The following is a 20,379-nucleotide window of genomic DNA, read 5'->3' as shown; positions in this document are numbered from 1 at the left end:
TAAAGACGAATTGAATCTCCATGGTTTGAGACGTTAATCTCTTTAATTTCAGAATGTAGAATTGATTTGACAAGCGAGGGACTGATAAGAAAATAATCAATCCTCGAATAGGAGAAGAGAGGTGCAGAGAAGAAGGTGTAGTCACGATCTTCCATAGGGGTGATACGCCAAGGGTCAATTAGCTTGAATTGGGCAATAATATCCTGTAATCTATGCCAAGCTTTGGTCTTCCTATATGTAGATATTGATTTCTTATCTTTGAGTGGATCTTGAACGCTACAAATCACATAATGGGCATCCTGGTAACTATTAAGCTTAGTGGCAAGATCATCAAAAAAACTCATAATCATCAATTTGAGGCCATAAATGTTTAAGAAGTCAATCTCAGTACAGTTAACGCTGAGCCTGACAGAGACCCATCTTCCCTGTGTGTCAGTATCATGGGAGACAACCTGTGGCCTCCCAATTTTTATAATGAAGGTGAGGACACCATTTATTTTCCAACAGCAAGTGAAAAAAGTGGCGGGAAGGCCCAAGGCAGAGACAGTTTGTTAGAAGCCTCAGCATCTAGATGTGTTTCCTGTAGGAATATCACATCTGCTGACAGGTAGGATAGGTAATTCAGGATTTTCTTTGATTTAATTGGATTATTTAATCCTTTAACATTGAGGGTAGAGCATACTAGTGGCATGGGAGAGAAGGAAAAAACAGTACTAAGTCAGATGTATCATAAGAAATGATTTGAGAATAAGCATACAATAAAAATACATAAAGAAAAGTAGCTGAATGGTCAAAAACCTGGAGCCTGTTTTTTTTATAAGAAAAAGCAGGAGTGGATATCTATATGGCTTAACATGGGTCAATGAGCTATGGACACACATAAAGCAGAAGCTAAGGTAGCAAAACCTCCAAGAGAACAAGAGAATAACACCTTGCATAACAAAAACACAGTGAAATGCAGAACAAGCTTACACTGAGACATAATCACAGGCAGAATGAATATATCAGCACAGCATAGCAGAATATGCAGTAATATAAAGCAAAACAGCAATCAGCCAGAATACTTATCAGGTACAATCAATTGTACTCGGTGCAATTTGCTCAAGATATTCAGCGAGGTCAGTAGGATTAGTGATGTCCTTGGTACTGTTATTGTAGGTGACTTGCAGGCGGGCTGGGTACATCATACCGAATTTTGCCCCTAACTACTTTAGTTTAGGTCTGTATTCAAGCAACAGCTTTCTCATCTTAGCAGTATGTTTCCCCAGGTCAGTGACAAACTTTATTGGGGCCTTGACACGTGCCTGCTGCATGATGGTCAGGACTTGGGAGTAGCACAACAGACGCACTACCATGGGTCTGGGATACTTGCTGGCACCATTAGACAGTAAATTAGAGGGGACCCTGTGTGCTCTGTCAGTTTTGAATGGGAGATCAAAACTAAGATCCAGAAGCTTGGGCAGTGTTTATGCTAGGAAATCAATCATGTTCCGTCCCTCCTGCTCTTCAAGGAGGCCCAGGAACCTGAAGTTATTATGACGTGCTCTGTTGTTAAAGTCCTCTAATTGCATTTCCAGCTGTGTAATACGCTTCAATTGCCTCGTTAGATCCTTTATGTTGTTTTCTGCAGTAGAAAATTTTGTATTCATTTCAGCAGCCTTAGTTTTAATTTCGGCAAGCTATGATTTAAAGGCAGCCAGATCAGACTTAATTTCCTCTGTGTCCCAAAGCTTTACCCTGTACTGTGCTTGGGTTCCAACTGCCAAAATCTCTGTTAAGACTTACTCCAGCCCATCTACACCCTCCCAGCCATTGAAGCCCTCCCCAGCCCATCCTCCACCAAACGGCCATATACAGACACAGACCGTGCAAGTCTGCCCAGTACTGGCCCGTTTGACTTCAGACCGCATGGCCCGAATCTCCTCGATAATGCTCTGAGTGTTTTCCTCCTCTGCCTTATTTCCAGATGATTTATGAGGTGAGACCGGATCAGTGTTTCTCTGTTTGCCCGGTTTGTTGGCAGCCATCACCCGCAGCAGCTTTCTGTTCAAAAAGGAAGTAGCTGTGAGCAGCTAAAAAGCAAGGTTTTTGATTTTTTAATGAAGTTTTGCAGGAACCTCAGCTCTAAGCATCCACCATGTTTGGTGCTCACCAGCGCCCACCGGGGAAAGTGTTTCTGATGTACAGTGGGTGATCATCCCTGCCAGTTTTGAGGCAAAATGAGGTGCTTTGTAAGATTTGGAGAACTTTACAAAACATTGGGAAATACAATATGGCTACTGTGGCATCGTTTTAATGCCAAAATGGCTTAAAAACAACTTAATTAAAGTTAGACCCCCCTCCCCCCCCACACACGTAGAAAACAGGATTTTAGAGGGGTGGATCCTACAGGATATGGCAGAAACCTTCAGAAATAGGTTTATCAACCCCCCACCCCACCTCGATTTTGCCCATAGGCTGCAATATAAGAACATAAGACAGCCTTACTGAGTCAGATCGATGGTCCATCAAGCCCATTAGCCCGTTCTCCCAGTGGCCAATCCAGGTCACTAATACCAGGCCAAAACCCAAGGAGTAGCAATATTCCATGCTACCGATCCATGGCAAGCAGTGGCTTCCCCATATCTTTCTCAATAACAGACTATGGACCTTTCCTCCAGGAACTTGTCCAAACCTTTCTTAAAACCAGCTACGCTATCCACTCTTACTACATCCTCTGACAATGCGTTCCAGAGCTTAACTATTCTCTGAGTGAAAAAAAATTTCCTCTTATTGGCTTTAAAAGTATTTCCCTGCAAATTCATTGAGTGTCCCCTAGTTTTTGAAATTTTGACAGAGTGAAAAATTGATCCACTTTTACCCATTCTATTCCACTCAGGATTTTGTAAACTTCAATCATATCTCCCCTCAGCCGTCTTTTTTTCAAGCTGAAGAGCCCTAATCACTTTAGTCTTTCCTCATACGAAAGGAGTTCCATCCCCTTTATTATCTTGGTCGCTCTTCTTTGAACCTTTTCTAGCACCACCATATTTTTCTTGAGATAAGAAGACCAGAACTGAATGCAATACCCCAGATGAGATTGCACCATGGAGCGATACGGGGGCATTATAATATTCTTAGTCTTGTTAACCATCCCTTTTTAAATAATTCCTAGCATACTGTTTGCTTTATTGGCCACCGCCACACATTGGGCGGAGGGTTTCATCGTATTGTCTACAATGACACCTAGATCCTTTTCTTGGGCGCTAATCCCTAAGGTGGACCCTAGCATCCGGTAACTGTGATTCAGGTTATTCTTCCCAATGTGCATGACTTTGCATTTGTCCACATTAAATTTCATTTCCCATCTGGAAGCTCAGTCTTCCAATTTCCTAAGGTTCGCCTGTAATTTTTCACAATTCGCATGCGTTTTAACAAATTTGAACAGTTTAGTGTCACCTGCAAATTTAATCACCTCACTCGTCGTTCCAATTTCCAGATCATTTATAAATAAGTTAAATTGCACTGGTCCCAGTACAGACCCCTGTGGCACTTCACTGTTTATTCTCCTCCACTGAGAAAAATGACCATTTAACCCTACCCTCTGTTTTCTATCTGATAACCAAATCCTAATCCACAACTGAACTTTGCCACCTATCGAGTGTATGTATACCATATGAATCTTTATGAGTTGATGAAACTGTAGCCTCTAAGGTGAAAGAATATTCCAATAAATTTTGGTTTTGTAACCATTTAAAATCAAGGCGATTTTTTGTGGGCACCCTGTATATATGTTTAGGGCTAGATTCTATATATGGCGCCTAAAGAAAATGGAGCTGAAAAAAGCACTGAGAACTATTCTATAAATGGCGCTTAAAAATAGGCACAGTTTAAAGAATAGTACTTACATCCAGGAACCACACCTAACTTTAGTTGCATCCATTTGCACCAACCAAAATGTGGTGTAACTTAAATTAGGTGCAGATCCCCCTTATTCTTTAACTACATCCCAAGGAACACTCCCAATCTGCCTATGACCCTCCCACCTTTGTGCCCCCTTTTTTGGGTCATGCATAAAATTTAAATAATGAAATGTGTGTGGCTATATTAACTGAGTTTTGAGCGATTGTGCAATATATGGAATAGTTTGGCAGTTTTCCATCTTGTACATGATAATACAAGATGGGCCATGGAAAGTAGCCTGCCTCTAATACCGGTGCCAGAAAGATAGTGTTCTCCCTGGAACAGTGAATAGTGATTGTGGAAGGCTATGTGCAAAGTTGATCGATTAAGGAAACGCAAGAGGCCTTTGCCGAGAAGTACCCAGGAACAAAACCACAAGCTAAACGTTGTATTCAGAAACGGCGTCAAACCAGCTCTGTTGCAAACATGAAGAAATCGAGGCCTCTATCAGCCTGGATGCCTGAAGTCATCCGTGACATTCAGCAGTGGATTGCAATTAGCTCCCGAAAATCAACTTGCAATTTTTATCTGTGGGGAAATTTAAAGCAGAAAGTTTACGCCAACAATCAACATACCCTGGATGAACTCAAGGAAAAAATCATGAACACTATCCACAGCATCACTGTTGAAGAGGTGCAAGCAGTATCAGCCAACATGATCTGACGTGCCCGAAGGTGCATAGACATGAAAGGGGACCACTTTCACCATTTGTTGTAACTTGTGGGTAAGTGAATAAAAACAATCCACTTGCTCATTCATCTTGTCATACTATTGCTGGAGGCGGGCTACCTTTCCATAACCCACCCTGTAGAAATCTTCTGTGAACATAAGAACATAAGAACATAAGAAGTTGCCTCCACTGGGTCAGACCAGAGGTCCATCCTGCCCAGCGGTCCGCTCCTGCGGCGGCCCATCAGGTCCGCGACCTGTGAAGTGGTTACTGACCATTTCTATAACCTACCTCAAGTTCTATCTGTACCCCTCTATCCCCTTATCCTCCAGGAACCTATCCAAACCTTTCTTGAACCCCTGTACAGAGTTCTGGCTTATCACCTCCTCCGGAAGCTTGTTCCATGTGTCCACCACCCTCTGGGTAAAAAAGAACTTCCTAGCATTTGTTCTAAACCTGTCCCCCTTCAATTTCTCCGAGTGACCCCTAGTGCTTGTGGCTCCCCACAGTTTGAAGAATCTGTTTTTATTCACTTTCTCTATGCCCTTTAGGATTTTGAAGGTTTCTGTGAAGGAAGAGGAAGTTGTTAAGGTTTATTTATGTTTTCTTTTCCTTTATGGGTTGATTTTTTTTACAATTATCTGACCTGAAAAATTTCCTTGATAATGGCATTACTTCTGTTTAATTTGTAGTTTGATATTGGCTGATGGAACATCTGGGAGGATCTTGGCATGCTGAATGTTATGCTGCCTTCTTTCTTAATTTTTTTTTTTTTAACTTTCTATACCCCAGCTCTGAAGATCAAAGCGGTTTGCAATCTGGACAAAATAGGATGAAATGAACTCTATATTTAAAAGGACAGCACACAAGTTAACAGTCATACCTGAATTGATTACCCCATATGTCATGCGATGAGCGGAAAAGCCCCACCCTCCAAAGTAGGTGGTGTTGGGTGGAATTTATCAGAATGAGAGCGAGAGTTGGAAAATTGTCTCTGTGTCCCAGTAATAATGTTATCTTTTAATCCCCTGTTTTATCAGATATGTTTTAATTAAATTTATTGTAAACCGCCTAGACATAATGATAGGCGGTATGTCAAATAAATAATAAACTTGATACCAACAAATGCAAAATTCATACAGATGGGTGCAAAATTGTGCTTCCATCACAGGGGCCCATTCAGCTACCTTGAGAGGGTCAGATGAAGGCTTACTTATTCTTTTGTTTGTTTTTTATTTACAATATCATCTGCCCCAGTTGCATAGTTTCCATTCCTCCTAGATGGCTTTATATAGTTTGCTGACTTTATTTTGTTGATTGAGCTATTGTGTTTTCTTAGTTACTGTACATGTTAGCATTCTGGAATTTTTAAAATCAAGGTTACTTCCTGCCTGTATTTTGATCATTATAAATTAAAAAAAAAGAATAAAATTGGGCAGACTAGACAGGCCTAACTGCCTTTTTCTGCCACCATTTTCCATGCTTCTTGGTAATATATTATTTGCTCTGCATATATACCCACACAAGCTTCCTTGGCCTCTTCTACATCCTTTCTATTAGGATATTTTATTTCACCTACTTTGCAGTGACTGATCTAGGATAAAGAAGCTTTAGTTTCTTTTTATTTATTTATTAGAATATATTTACCACCTTTTTGAAGAAATTCACTCAAGGCAGTATACAGCAAGAATTAGTCAAATATAGGCAGACAATTACAGCAGTAAAAATATTCAAATTACAGCACAAGGTATGCTATGTCAACACATTATACAATAAAACATTTTAGAGACAGCAAAAGTTGTAAGCAGTTGTTAGTGCCAGCAGTTTGGTAACATTTTGGTTAAGACAGAGACCATCCCATTGAAGTAGGCCGCTGTCCAGGCCTACCTTGGTAATGAGACCTCGAACGCTATATACTGGTTTCAATAAGTATATATTTATTTAGCCAATCAATAACAGCTTAAAGGAATAAATCATTTAGCATATAGCGTAACAGAAGGTGATCTCTAGGCCTAGAGGTCCTCTGATGTCTGTTCTGACTCCTCCCTTCTAAAGGTCTGGTTTTTATACATTTCTTAGTGGCCAACACCACGTTGGTTTACATCACATGATACATCCTTATTGGCTATTTACTTATGCATTACTGCCTAACTACATTCATTTATTGGCTATTCTCATCTACGTCATGTTATATGTTTTTCCGTAAAACCTACCTTTTCCCCGAAATGCCTATTTCTCCACCATATTAGTATTTCCGAGCACAAGCCCCCCTCCCAACTTTAAACATCTCTGATACTTTCTATTAGATGATATTTCTTATGAATTCTTTCTTCTGAGAATTCTGTCTTCTGACCATGGTCTGTTTATCTCTTTATGATATCTGGCTGGGTGGGCCTTGGTGTAAAACCACAGCTAGCCCACAGCCTCAGGACCTGTTGCTTTTTCTCTATTTTTACTTCTACAGTAGCTAATTGAACTCATAAAACAGTGTATTTCTCCATCTTTGCATGCTCTTCAGTTAATGGTGAAATATCTTTCCATAGTTAATCTACTGTTTCCATCATCTGCAGAGATAGATAAGGTAGATTTCAGTTGCAGGGGGTGAGGGCAGTTTTTCTGTAAAGAGAAAAGTGATCTTTGTCTTTTTCCCATCCCCCTTCACCTGGCTTGCTAATGTCAGGACTTATCGGGATGTATCCCACTTCACCTGGCTTGCTAATGTCAGGACTTACAGGGACCAGAGCATCCATGCTTTATTCTCTCTCACCATCAGTACAGGATTCCTCTTCCCCAAATAGTTCTCTATATCTAAATGTATCTAAAACCCTGATTTTTGTACCATTGCTTCAGCCACATGTTAAAACTTTGTAGCCAGAGTTGTGAATAGAATTAGGAGCATTCTTGAATAATACCTAGGAGATTCTGGACTTCATTTTCAATGCAGATGTCTAAATTTGGCTTTCAGAACCTTCTTCCTATGGCTTCTTGTCTCTAAAGCTTTAGTCTCTCCCTTGAGAGTAAAGGACAGATCAGAAACTCATCTTCAGTGGCATAGAAAGGGGGGGCAGGGGAATGGGCTGGCCCAGGCGACATCTTGATGAGGGTGCAGGCACCCGTCCTCCTCTCCGCCCCGCGCCTTACTGCTGCACGTGCACGTCGCTTCCCTTCCCCCATACTTCTGTAATGTTCCTGGCATAGGCAGCAACCCCCAATCTGCTGTTGCACCAGCATCAGCTCTTCCTTTGACATCACTTCCTGGACACACGCCTAGGAAGTGACATCAGAGTAAGAGCCTACACTGGCAAAACAGCAGGTTGGAGGTTGCTGTTCATGCCAGGAACGTTACAGAGGTATGGGGAAGGGAAGCAGTGCACACGCAGCAGGAGAGGACATGGAAGGAGCATGTTGAGGTGGGGGGGTGGAGAAGAAAGCAGGTGAGGGGTGCCACTATTCTGGGCACCTTTCACCCTCGCTATGCTACTGCTCATCTTCCAATATTATAAATAGTAATCTGGCAGAAAAATCTATTAGGGATACAGAGATATTTTAGGAATACAGGTTAATCCTTTGAAAATAATAGTCACCAAACAGATACAGTAATCACAGCTTACCGTGTTATTGCTTCTCCAGAAATGTGTGGATTGCTGAATGATTGGATCACAAGAATTCATTGTTCACATGAATGCTTCTTTTATACCACTCACCTTAACATGTTCATCTTTGCTCAGTCTGTCAATTACTTTAATGATGAAATCTTTTGCCATCTGGAAGTTTGCAAGGCCAATACTTTCTGAACTATCTACTACGAAGAGTACATCAATAGGACCACATATACATTCTGCAATGAAAGCATAATATAGATGCACATGTAAGTAGGAATTTTCTCTAAGCCTTCAAGAGGCAAAGTACACAGATATTTTTGGACCCATGTATGTTTAGTACATTTTCAAAGAGAAACTCAATCTGTATACTTTGGAAGAAAAGCAGCAGACAAGAGCTATGATAGAGACTTTTAAATACTTTTGTGGCATAAATGCACAGGAAATGGGCCTCTTTCAATTGAAAGGAAGCTCTGGAATAAAGAGGCATAGAATAAAGATGAATTACGATCGAATCATGAGTAATCTGAAAAATTACTTCTTTACAGAAAAGCTGATGTATGCATAGAATAGCCTCTCAGTGGGGGTAGTGAAGTCATATACCGTATCTGAATACAAGAAAGCATGGGATTTCTAAGGGATAGGAAGCGAAAGTAGAGATTACAGAGTGTCATAATAATGGGGAAAATTTTTTTAAAATTGCTCAATAATACCATGGTAACAGTAGAATGTTAAGCAGTATTGCCTTGGGAACAGGGACAAAAATTAGGGTAATTTCACGGTAATGAGGATAAAAATCTGGCCACCCTGTCTTCCCCCTTTCCCCCAAACCTTAGTGGACTCTTCCCTGATGGTCTAGTGGCCTCTTCGGGTGCAAAAACACTCCCCCCACACACACACACACCTTTTTCTGCCCAATGCTGGTTCTTCCAATACCGCTGCTTCTTCAAAATGGCTGCCGAGATGGTCACAGCCCATAACTTCAATGACTGGCTTTCAAAATGTGCCAGATTGATTGAAGCCTAACACGATTTTAGCTAAGAACTCTATTATCAATGTTAATGCTGAAATGTCTGCCAACCATATTATAGTGTACAGTTTATTACTTTTATTCCACCTTTATACAAAGCAGATTACAACAGTACATTTATAATTAAAACAATAACTTAACATTCATAATAGTGCATACTGTACATCACAGTATCATCATATTAGGCCATTCACCATTATCAGAGGCACAGGTTTTAAAGCTTTAGTGGCAAAAGTTGATTTCATTGAGGTGAAATATGGAAATGTGCCAATTGATGACATTCTTTCCAGCACTTAAATTGTGTTTTGTCATTTATCCACCTTTGCTAACACTGAGATTGGAGAGGTAGCTGGAAAACCAAGCAAGGAGGGTGCTGGAGATGCCAACAGAATGAAGACAATGAAGAAGAGATGTAGTTCAAGTGAGTATTTGTGATACTTTGTAATTGTAAGTGATATCACCAAAGTTAAGGAGTATTTTCCTTCAGTAATCAGTTGATGCTTAGATTTTAGCAAAGTGTTTGACAGTTTGCATAGGTGACTGAATAGAAACATAGAAAAATGATGGCAGATAAAGACCATATATCCTATCTGGTCTGCCTATCCATTCCATCTACTATCCCTTCTTTTCCCTTAGAGATCCAATATACTTGTCCCAAGCTTTCTTGAATTCAAATACATGCACTCACTACCCTTTCTGTGACAGAGTATTTTCTGAGGTTATTTCTGAGTCTATCCTCTTTCACCTTTATCCTAAGCCCCATCATTCCATAGTTTCAATTGAAAGAGACTCACCACCCAGTAGGGTTCTGCAGCACACCTCTCGGGGGGGTGGGGGGGGGAGGGGGTTCGGGTTGGGAGAGAGAATGTGCTATGATTGTTGTGTGCCTGAAGTGAGTATATTTCTTTCTTTCTTTTCTTTTATGTCTTCTTTCCTTTCCATTCCCATTTGGGCTTGATGAGGTTGTTTTGTTTGAATTTTCAGGGAGTAAAATGGCCTTTCACTGGTCTGCCTGGAGCTGGGTCCTAAATGTTCTGTGAATTTTTCCTTATTGGACTGTTTTGGATTTCCCTGTTGTTATTCTTTCCTTCTTGTTTCACTGTATCTGATGTGCCAAGTTCTTCTGTCCTGACTGTGTGGAAGCTTTAATAAAGATATTAAAAGAAAGAAAGAAAGAGACTCACCACATGTGCAGCTGCCTTTAGAAAATGGCTGCCATAGTTTCATGTAGAAACTCACAGTACTTGTGCTTCTGAAGGCAGCTGCAAGGAGCAGGAGCAAGAGGGCTTTGCTTCTGTCCCCACCACTCCCATTTGGACCACCAGGGATATCAGGTAGGCTCAGAGAGGTCCTATCTAGACCAGAGGGTTTGAGGAGCTGTTCCAGAGTAGGGTTGTGTTTTGTGCAGGCTGGGTGAGGGGTAAGGATGGAAGGGATCTTTCTCAGGGGATTGGGAGGATGGCTTAAAAGATTAAAACAAAGTTATGTGGGTCCTTGCTGATATTCAGTGCCAAGACCTGCATACCTAACCTGGCCAAGCTTTTGAGCTGTCCAAAATTGGCTGAGTTAGCTATGCGGGTCCCAGTACTTAAAGCCAGCACTCACATAACCCCCAGATTCTCTCCAATACCACCCCTTATACAGTTCCTGACCTGCTCACTTTTAACATGGATGATCAGAGATAATATTCAGCAACACTGAATTTCTATAGTTGGATGGCTCACCATGATTTAAGAATACAGGAGTCTTCCTGCCCGCTTTAATTGTTCTGAATATCAGACCCAATGACTTGTTTCAAAGGAAAAACATTTTAATCAAATATACTAATAAACAACAACTATGTGTTGTCAAATTATACTTACCACAGCATGCTGGAATAAAAAAGAAAACAGAAATGTTTACTGTCTTCATTATAGCAATATAGCAAGTTTTCAAAGTGGAGAAAAGTATTTCTCTGACAACTCTAAAGAAACAAATCCAATTAAATAGTTATGACTGGATGTTCAAAGACACCTATCCATATAGCCATGGGCACTTTGGGGTAATTCTATAACTGAGCATCTGAGGGCTCTTATTTTATAAAGGAATACAAATTTCTAGATTTCTGTAAGAAATACAAAGATAATCCTGAAAATATAAACCTACGTATAAGTTAGGCACAAGTATTCATGCCAGTCGTAGAGTTGATGTAAGTGTACAAGGGGGTGCTGAAAAGTTCACAGCCCAATCAACTTCCTAAATTCTGAGTGTTATTCTGCCTCTTTAGCTGAAAAAAGTGTTATTTTATTTTGCAAAGTGCGAATTTGCAGAATCAAAATGCTATGTTTCGACATTGTTTCAAATCATTGATTGAACCTTGTCAATGAAAAATGTGGAATTTTCAAATGAGGAACTCCAAAAAGTCATGAAGTTCCTATTCCTGCAGAAGAAAACTCCAAAGGAAATCCATGAATGTATGATGCAAACATTGAGTGACAAATGCCCATAATACTCCACAGTGAAGAAGTGGTGTGCAAACTTTCAGTGTGGAGATTTCAAGACCGAAGATGCAGCAGTGACCTAATACTGCCAGCCATAACTTCAAGGTCAGCTCCTTCCCAATTGATTCACTCCCCCAATACATCCTTTTCAGTCTCAGTCCCCATGATCAGAATTCATCTTTCCACCCCACCCCAACACACACACATGTACACACACCCTCCTTAATCAATACACATACCCCAAAGTAGCCCACTCTAATCAAACCCCCCATCACAAAGAATTCCCACCCAACCCATACCAGTACCTTACATCCCTGGTGGTCTAGGGGCTCTTCTGGCTGAGGTGACTCCCAGTCATTCCTGCCCTTCTTGTGCCATCCTTCAAAATAGCGCCCCTAGTAATAGTTATAAAGGACTACTTCTAGGAACTATTGCTTCTGTATAAGGAAACATGATCCTTAGTGGTAGCTGCATGAGACTACCATTACAGGTGCCATTTTGATGAATGTCCACCAGGCATATAAGGTACTAGCACAGAGGGTGAGATCCTTTAGAAGTAGAGGGCTTAATTGGGGGTTGGCTACTTCAGGGGGTATTGATTGGGAAGGCCACATCAGAGGAGGGTCTTCTGATCAAGGGAACTGGATTGGAGTGGGACTATTGGTTGGAGGTTCTGTTCAAGGTGGGGCTCTTTACCAGGGGGCTGGATCAGAGTTTTGTTTGGGGGGGATGGGGGGGCCTGGCCTGGAAGTCACAGCCAGAAGAATTGGTCTGCTGTTTGACAACCTGATATTTCCAGATGCAGTAAGTTGGGGGTTATTTTATCATAATTTTAGGGCCATATCATGACTTGCAATGTCTACCCAGTTTTCACTGCAAGTTATGGAATTTACCTAGTAATGAACTGCTTTACATGCATTTGTCTAATTTGCTTTACATGCATTTGTCTAATTACTATATAACTTATAATGACTTAAATATCACCATATTAGTGCAAAACAAGCTGTGTTAGTGCCCTTTAAGTTGTATTTAGAAGCAAATGACTTAAAACAATAACATAGCTTGACAATCCTCTAGGTCAAATTAGTATTTCCCCTCCCACAGCCTATATTTTCTTTCTGCTTTCTTTCTTTTTTCCCCTTAAAAAATGCAGTCTCCACAGCTCTTATCCAAGTATAAAATATATACACTCCTCCCTCCATATTCACAAGGGGTTAGGGGCAAAGCTAGCTTGTGAATAACTAACTTTAGGGTGACTCTAACCCACTCCCAGCTCTCTCCCACTTCTCGGACCTCTCCACACCTTACTTAGGGTTGACTCTGACCCACCCCCACATACCTCCTGCCTCCCAGACCTCTCCGCACCTTACTTTTAAAGCCTGGTGGTCTGTGAAGTGGGGCAGGAGTGATCTTCTTATGCTCCTGTCCTGTTCAGAGCCACAAACAAAAATGGCTGCCATGGTCTCACGAGACTTCAGCGGGAACTCAAGGCAGCCATTTTTGTCCTTCAGGGAGTCCTGCCAGCTCCGCTAATCGCCATTCTCTTGCCATGATCAGCCCAGTCAGCCACGTCAACTTTTAACATTTCAGGCAGCTGTCGCAGCCCTAGGGAGATGCCTAGGGCCTCTTAAGCTCTTCCAAGGCCACTTCTGGCCAAACCATGCCCACACCCAGCCTTGGGTGAGCTTAGGTGTCCTTACTCATCTCCCTAGACCCACAACAAATGCCTACAGTGTAGGTGTCCTGCTTCTAGGGTTGTTTTTTTCTTTAAATGTGCAACCCAATTGGCTGCCAGATGGTGGTAGGACGCCCACTGCTCCCTACAATTGGAATGCCTGTTTATAGACTCAACCCCTAAGAGTATACCCCAGAGGGCACTAGGCCAAGCAATTATCAAAGTGATTCAGTGGCGAACCAAGTGTGCATCAAGTGGGAAACCAGTATCAGAAATGCCACACTGCATAGAGAATGCACTATCCTATACTGAGAAGGAAGGCCAGTCCAGTGTCCCCAAGTTTTAGAGAACAGTCACCAACAATTACATTGAGATTTATTGCAGTGTACAGCAATTTTGATTGAGGATTAACTTTGAACTTAATTTTTGATGATTTGTCCCTCTTTTGTACCGTTTTAAGTACTGTGTAAACTGCCTAGGAAGTAGACGGTATAGAAATTGTAAAAAATAATAATACATAAGGATAATAGGATTGTAGTACAATCAAAGCAGTTTACAATTATTATATACAAACTCTTAACCAGGGTTGAATAGCCTCCAGAAAGAGCATGAGAGACAGTGAAGAGGATGGAGATGCTGAAGTGACAAGCAGCATGTTGCTCATATAGCATCAATTCCCCAAGGAAGAAAGGAGTGAGGTCAGAGAAGCCTGCGATTAAGAACATAAAAACATAAGAAGTCACCTCTGCTGGGTCAGACCGGTGGTCCATCGTGCCCATCAGTCCGCACCTGCGGCGGCCCATCAGGTCCATGACCTGTATGTGATCCCTTAAAATTCACCTTGATACCCTTTCTATAACCTATCTCTACCCTTATCTGTATCTCTCAATTCCTTTATCTGTCAGGAATTTATCCAATCCTTCTTTAAAACCCCGTAGTGTGCTCTGTCCTATCACAACCTCCGGCAGCGCATTCTTCAGTTGTAGATTCAGACAGGATGTTCCATGACCCAGAAAATGACACCAGGATGTGCATGGAAAATAGGAATGTTAAAGCGAAAAGCACTACAGTGGCCGTACAACTAGATGGGTAGGCATAGCTTCAATTCCACATAGAAGATGAGGAGCAGTCATTTGGTACTGGGCTCCCAGTTGTGGATGTGAAAAATGCATCATGTACAAAAAAAAGTTGCTACAGTAGAGTTATGAAGATGAAGAAGTGGGTTCAAAGGATGCCAAAACCTCTCAGATGGAAATGCCTCATGGAAAGAAGAGGGGGGTGGGGGGGGCTACACGGATTCTTTGGTGTGAAATGAAGAAACCTAGAGCGGCGGTCACCTGAGGATGTGGCTCCAGAGTAGAGAAAGGAGGGCTGAGTCTAGATCAGTGTTCTTCAACCACCAGTCCATGGACCGGTGCCGGTCCACAGAAACTTTCTGCCGGTCCACAGGGCCAACACGTGCATCAGGCCCAAAACAGTGTTCTTCAACCGCCGGTCCACGTTGCGATCGATGCGGCGTTATCTTCGAGCTAGCTCCCTCTTCCTCACTGATTCAGTGCACAAAGCCATCCTGCGCCTGAACTGGAAGCCTTCCAAATGAGGCACGGGACACGCAAGGAGCTGCTGCCCACAGTTTTGTGCACTGCGTCAGTGAGAAAAAGGGAGCCGGCCTGAAGATAATACCAGGAGCGGTATAAAATGGCCAGGCGGGAACAGGCCAGAAGGTAAGGCATAGCATGGAGGGAGGGAGATAACAAAGGTAGGGGGGAATGATTTTATTTTTGAATTTAGTGATTGAATTATGTCAGTTTTGAGAATTTACATCTGCTGTCAGTGTGCTTTATATAGTTTAATTTTGTGGTTAACCATTATGTGTTGTTAATAAGATTATATTGTATATCTGTGAAAAATGAATGGAAAAATAGTGTTACAATTAGTACTATTATGGGGGCAGGGTCTGGCTCATGACTTAGCCCAGTGTTCTTCAACTGCCGGTCCACGGACCGATGCCGGTCCACAGAATAATTCTTTTATTTCTGCCGGTCCATAGGTGAAAAAGGTTGAAAAACACTGGTCTAGATGATGCATGGGATGGGTGTCTAATTTTGGCCCAATGACAGGTTGGTGGTCCCTAGGGTCAGTGGGAGCCCTGGGTGCCCTAGAGAATGACTAGTTCTCAGCCCCTTTGCAAGGTAGCCAAGCTAGTGGCAAGGGTTCAATCTGCTATGATTGAGCTGAAGGGGTAAGTACATGAGGGAGGGCGTGGTATAGCAGCAGGTGTCCTTAAGAGCACTTTCTTACTGAGGTTGCAGTTTAGCCACCTTATGGCAGATGGTGCTAACCTGCCATGTCAGAGACTGAATCACAGGGGTAGGACTTAGGACAGGAGGTGGTTAAATGCCCTGGAGCAGAGTGGATCAGGGAGACCCCAAGTACAGAAGCCTCCTGGGAGTGAATGAATCCTCCCAAGGCTTTGTCTGGTCTGCAGTACCTGTGGGAGAGACCAAGGAAAGTGAAGAGTGACCCTATTTCTAAAATTTACACCTGGGATAAAGAGTAACCACCCAGAGATTCCAAGAAGACTATCAAGTTAAAGAGTGAATTTTTTTTATTTGTGAATTTTTTTATTTGTGAAGACACTAGGACCACGCCCAGATTTAATATGAAAGAATGACTTGAACTATGCTGTAGAAGCTTGATAAGCGAGGACTGCTAAAGAGAGAACAAACCATTGTTTATGTGGTGGTTGCCATGCTAAGCCTTGAGTTGGTGCCAGAAATAAACTGCTATTTGGTTGTTTGCTCAGCAATAAAGTTTCCTTTTGATTTACATGGCATCTTCATTGTGTCTGTGAGGGCTCATCCTCTGTCCAGTAGCCATGTTATTACAGTCCTGTTTTGATAGCAGACATGCACTCATATTCAAGTACACTAGATATTTCTCTATCCCTTGAGGACTTACAGTCTAAATCTGTACCTGAGGCAATGGAGGGTTACTGTAAATGACTTGCCAAAGATTATAAGGAACAGCAGTGGCTTTTAAACTAGGCTTCTTTGGTTGCCAGTCCAGTTCTCTAACCACTAGGCTAGCCTGAAAAAAATACAATGTTCTGAAAGCCTATTTCATATTAAGGATTTGGTATTTTGTAGTATGAAATTGCACATTTTTCCTGATGTTGCTCATGCAACAGAATTAAGGAGAGAGGCTATTTTTTAGCTTTAAAAACATAAGAACATAACATAAGAACATAAGAAATGCCATCTCCGGATCAGACCTTCGGTCCATCAAGTCCGGCGATCCGCACACGCGGAGGCCCTGCCAGGTGTACACCTGTCGTAATTTATAGTCCAAATGTATACAAAAACTTATTGAAATCAAATTTTAGTAGCAGGACTTCATTCACACCACATTTAACAAGGACCTTAAGACTACACACTCTCAATAAAACAACATATGAAAAATAATATAAATATAAGACAACGGAGAAAAATGAACCTCAATTGTGAGAGGCCAGGACTACACAAGTGCCTGAGCCAACTCACATCATCACGGGTTCATAAAAAAACTCCGTGTACATTTAAATGATTCTCATTCATACGTTTTATCAAAAACTCTTTTTTTTTTTCAAACTTTTTCGTGTGAGCCCAGTCAGCAGTATTAATAATCTGTTTTTCAGTGTGAACCAGAACCAAGCTAACCAAAAATTTAACGAGGGCAACAGCTCAACTTCACAGGTGTAAGTAGTTGTAGAAGCCTGAAAATAATGCCAACAATAAGAGAAAAAAACATTCACTCATCTGGAAAAACAAGATGGTTCCAAAGATTCCTCAGTTCGTGTCGGGACACGAACTGAGGAATCTTTGGAACCATCTTGTTTTTCCAGATGAGTGAATGTTTTTTTCTCTTATTGTTGGCATTATTTTCAGGCTTCTACAACTACTTACACCTGTGAAGTTGAGCTGTTGCCCTCGTTAAATTTTTGGTTAGCTTGGTTCTGGTTCACACTGAAAAACAGATTATTAATACTGCTGACTGGGCTCACACGAAAAAGTTTGAAAAAGAAAAAGAGTTTTTGATAAAACGTATGAATGAGAATCATTTAAATGTACACGGAGTTTTTTTATGAACCCGTGATGATGTGAGTTGGCTCAGGCACTTGTGTAGTCCTGGCCTCTCACAATTGAGGTTCATTTTTCTCCGTTGTCTTATATTTATATTATTTTTCATATGTTGTTTTATTGAGAGTGTGTAGCCTTAAGGTCCTTGTTAAATGTGGTGTGAATGAAGTCCTGCTACTAAAATTTGATTTCAATAAGTTTTTGTATACATTTTGATTTACTCAATTGAATCCCCGGTTATATTTAGTTGTAATTTATAGTCCACCATATCCTTACATGCCTCTCTTAAGGAGATATGCATCTAGTTTGCTCTTGAAGCCTAGGACGGTCGATTCCGCAATAATCTCATCTGGGAGGGCATTCCAGGTGTCAACCACTCTCTGAGTGAAGCAGAACTTCCTGACATTAGTCCTGAACCTGTCCCCCCTTAGCTTCATTACATGTCCTCTAGTCCGTGTCAAATTGGACAGTGTAAATAATCTTCTCTGCTCTATTTTGTCGATTCCTTTCAGTATTTTGAAGGTCTCGATCATATCCCCACGCAGTCTCCTTTTCTCAAGGGAGAATAATCCTAGTGTTATAAGTCTGTCCTCGTATTGGAGTATTGGAGCCTATGAAATTTCCTCTATGATCAATCAGTTGGATCCTTTGCCACTAATGAATTTTTTGGTTGGGAAATATAAGGAGGGTTAGTCTACCTGAAAGTTCCTGCCTAAAGTTAAGAACATAACATTTTAGGGACTATCCTGTAATGTGACACTAAGGGGGATATTCTATAAACAGTGCCTAAGTTAATTGAAAAACACCATTTAAAACAGCAAGAAATTGTATAATTAAAAGCACCTCCTGGCGCCTAAATAAAAGGACCCTGGTCCCTCCACAGAGAGTAGATGTCCAAGATGAAGGCTTTATTCAAACAAATAAATAATCCACATAAAAATATCTAGGGCCTGAACCTCTGGTGAAACATATGGACCCAACACGGTCCGTGTTTTGACAGTATTGTCTTCTTCAGGGGTCCCTATTTGGTCCTAAAATGCAGGCTTGTGCATCTCCACTGCGTTGAGATTTTACGTTCATTGTTTGATCCACATGCCTGCATTTTAGGACCAAATAGCGACCCCTGAAGAAGGCTATACTGTTGAAACATGGACCGTGTTGGGTCCATATGTTTCACCATAGGTTCAGGCCCTAGACATTTTTATGTGGATTCTTTATTTGTTTGAATAAAGTCTTCATCTTGGACATTGACTCTCCATGATTTCTTTGCTTACCTAAATAAAAGGAACCAGAATCACACCTATGTAGGCGCTTTACGGTGCTTAATGCCACTATGGGCATGGCTAACGCCCTTCCCTCCCTTCTTCCTATCTAGCTGTGCACCCAGCCTCCTATGCCCACTGCAAGCCTCCCTTAAGCCCTGGTGGTCCAGCAATAAGCCAGGACAGGAGTGATCCTTCCCATGACCCCTCTACAATTTACCTTTGAACCCTGGTGTTCTAGCAGTGAAGCAGGGCAGAAGCTATCTTCATTCGCTCCTGCCCCCTATAGAGCCGCAATCAGAAATGGCTGCTGGGAGTTCCTGCAGCAGTCTCAAGAATTCTACTGGTCTCATGAGACTGCCCTGGGAACTTGCGGCAGCCTTTTCTGATCACGGCTTTGCAAGGGGCAGGCACAAACGAAGATAGTTTTTGTACAGCTTCACCCCTGGGGTGGTTAACAGTTTGCCAGGACAGGATGCAGTATGATTGCTCCTGTCTCGGCTCACCGCTGGACCACCAGGGCTTAAGGCAGGCCTATGGGAGGCCTGTAACGGGTTAATGTGGGGGATGGGGACCATGCAGACCTGAGGACCCAAATATAAATTGAGAACCCCCCATTTATGGGCCATTTTTTGGCCCCAAAATCTCAGTTTATATTTGAGTATATATGATATATGCTAGCAGGAACTTCTATCAGGTGAATTCTATAACTCAGGTAGTACATGCATAAATGTTTAGAATACTAGCATTTACTTGTGTATGGGGACATAAATACTTGCATGACACCTAAGTGATATTCTGCCAATACCTGCTTAACTTACATAGCATGTAGTTGCAAGGGAAGCATCCAGAGGGGTAGAGTATGGGCGGGACGAGACATAGGCAGGAATCCAACTTACATGCTTAATTTACAGAATATTTTAAGTTATGAGCATCCCTGCCTTGGTATAAGTGCACAATTAAGAATGTGCACTTATACCAGCTCTATAGCTGACTTTTAAGTGTGAGCACATTAATGTTATAGAACAGGTCCCTCCCTACTCCCCATCCTCCGCGTGCCTAATTGGAAATATCCAGTTATAGTGTTGACTCCTAAATGTATACTGCATGAAAATTTTCAAGGTGCCTATCTTTATGCATTTATATACCTGGGCTATTTTATAAGCACTTTGACTATGTGAAAAACTATTCTGTGCTCAAATTACTCATAAAATTACCTCCACATGGGCAATAAACCACTACATAAAGATATCTGTATAAATTATACAGATATTATCTTGTATATTTTACCCAATTTAGCCACATAAGTTGGACTGCCAACTATGAAGTCCTAATCTTAAAAAGGACAATGTCTGTATAAAGTTGATATACTCCTATTACTAACTTACAAGTGTGTTCATTCTGCAGCCCTTCAGTATCTCTCCTTATATGCCTCCCTAAGGACTCCATTCCTCAGATAAGTTGCTTTTATCTGAACCCTTCTCCTTCACTGCCAGTTCCATACTTTGTTCCTGTCATCTAGCTGCCCTGTAAGCCTGGAATAAACTACCTGATTCTGTCCATCACGCCCCTTCCCTTGTTCAAGAGTAGGCTGAAAACCCAC

The 20,379-nt window shown here is 41.6% G+C and overlaps 1 protein-coding gene across 1 annotated transcript in view; it reads right to left on the bottom strand.

Annotated features, from left to right (window-relative positions):
- COL6A1 (collagen type VI alpha 1 chain) overlaps positions 1-20,379 on the bottom strand; it is a 218,504-nt gene that overhangs the window by 19,591 nt on the left and 178,534 nt on the right. Inside the window, exons 29-30 of the mRNA XM_033945115.1 lie at positions 11,104-11,112; positions 8,317-8,450 (exon numbers count right to left, since the gene is read on the bottom strand). Coding sequence (XP_033801006.1) covers positions 8,317-8,450; positions 11,104-11,112 — 143 coding nt within the window. The remainder of the gene's footprint in view (positions 1-8,316; positions 8,451-11,103; positions 11,113-20,379) is intronic.

Source organism: Geotrypetes seraphini, chromosome 5 (genome assembly GCF_902459505.1).
Source record: "Geotrypetes seraphini chromosome 5, aGeoSer1.1, whole genome shotgun sequence".
NCBI lineage: Eukaryota > Metazoa > Chordata > Amphibia > Gymnophiona > Dermophiidae > Geotrypetes > Geotrypetes seraphini.
The sequence above is the reverse complement of the archived record's forward strand: the minus strand, read 5'-3'. Positions and strand labels throughout refer to the sequence as shown.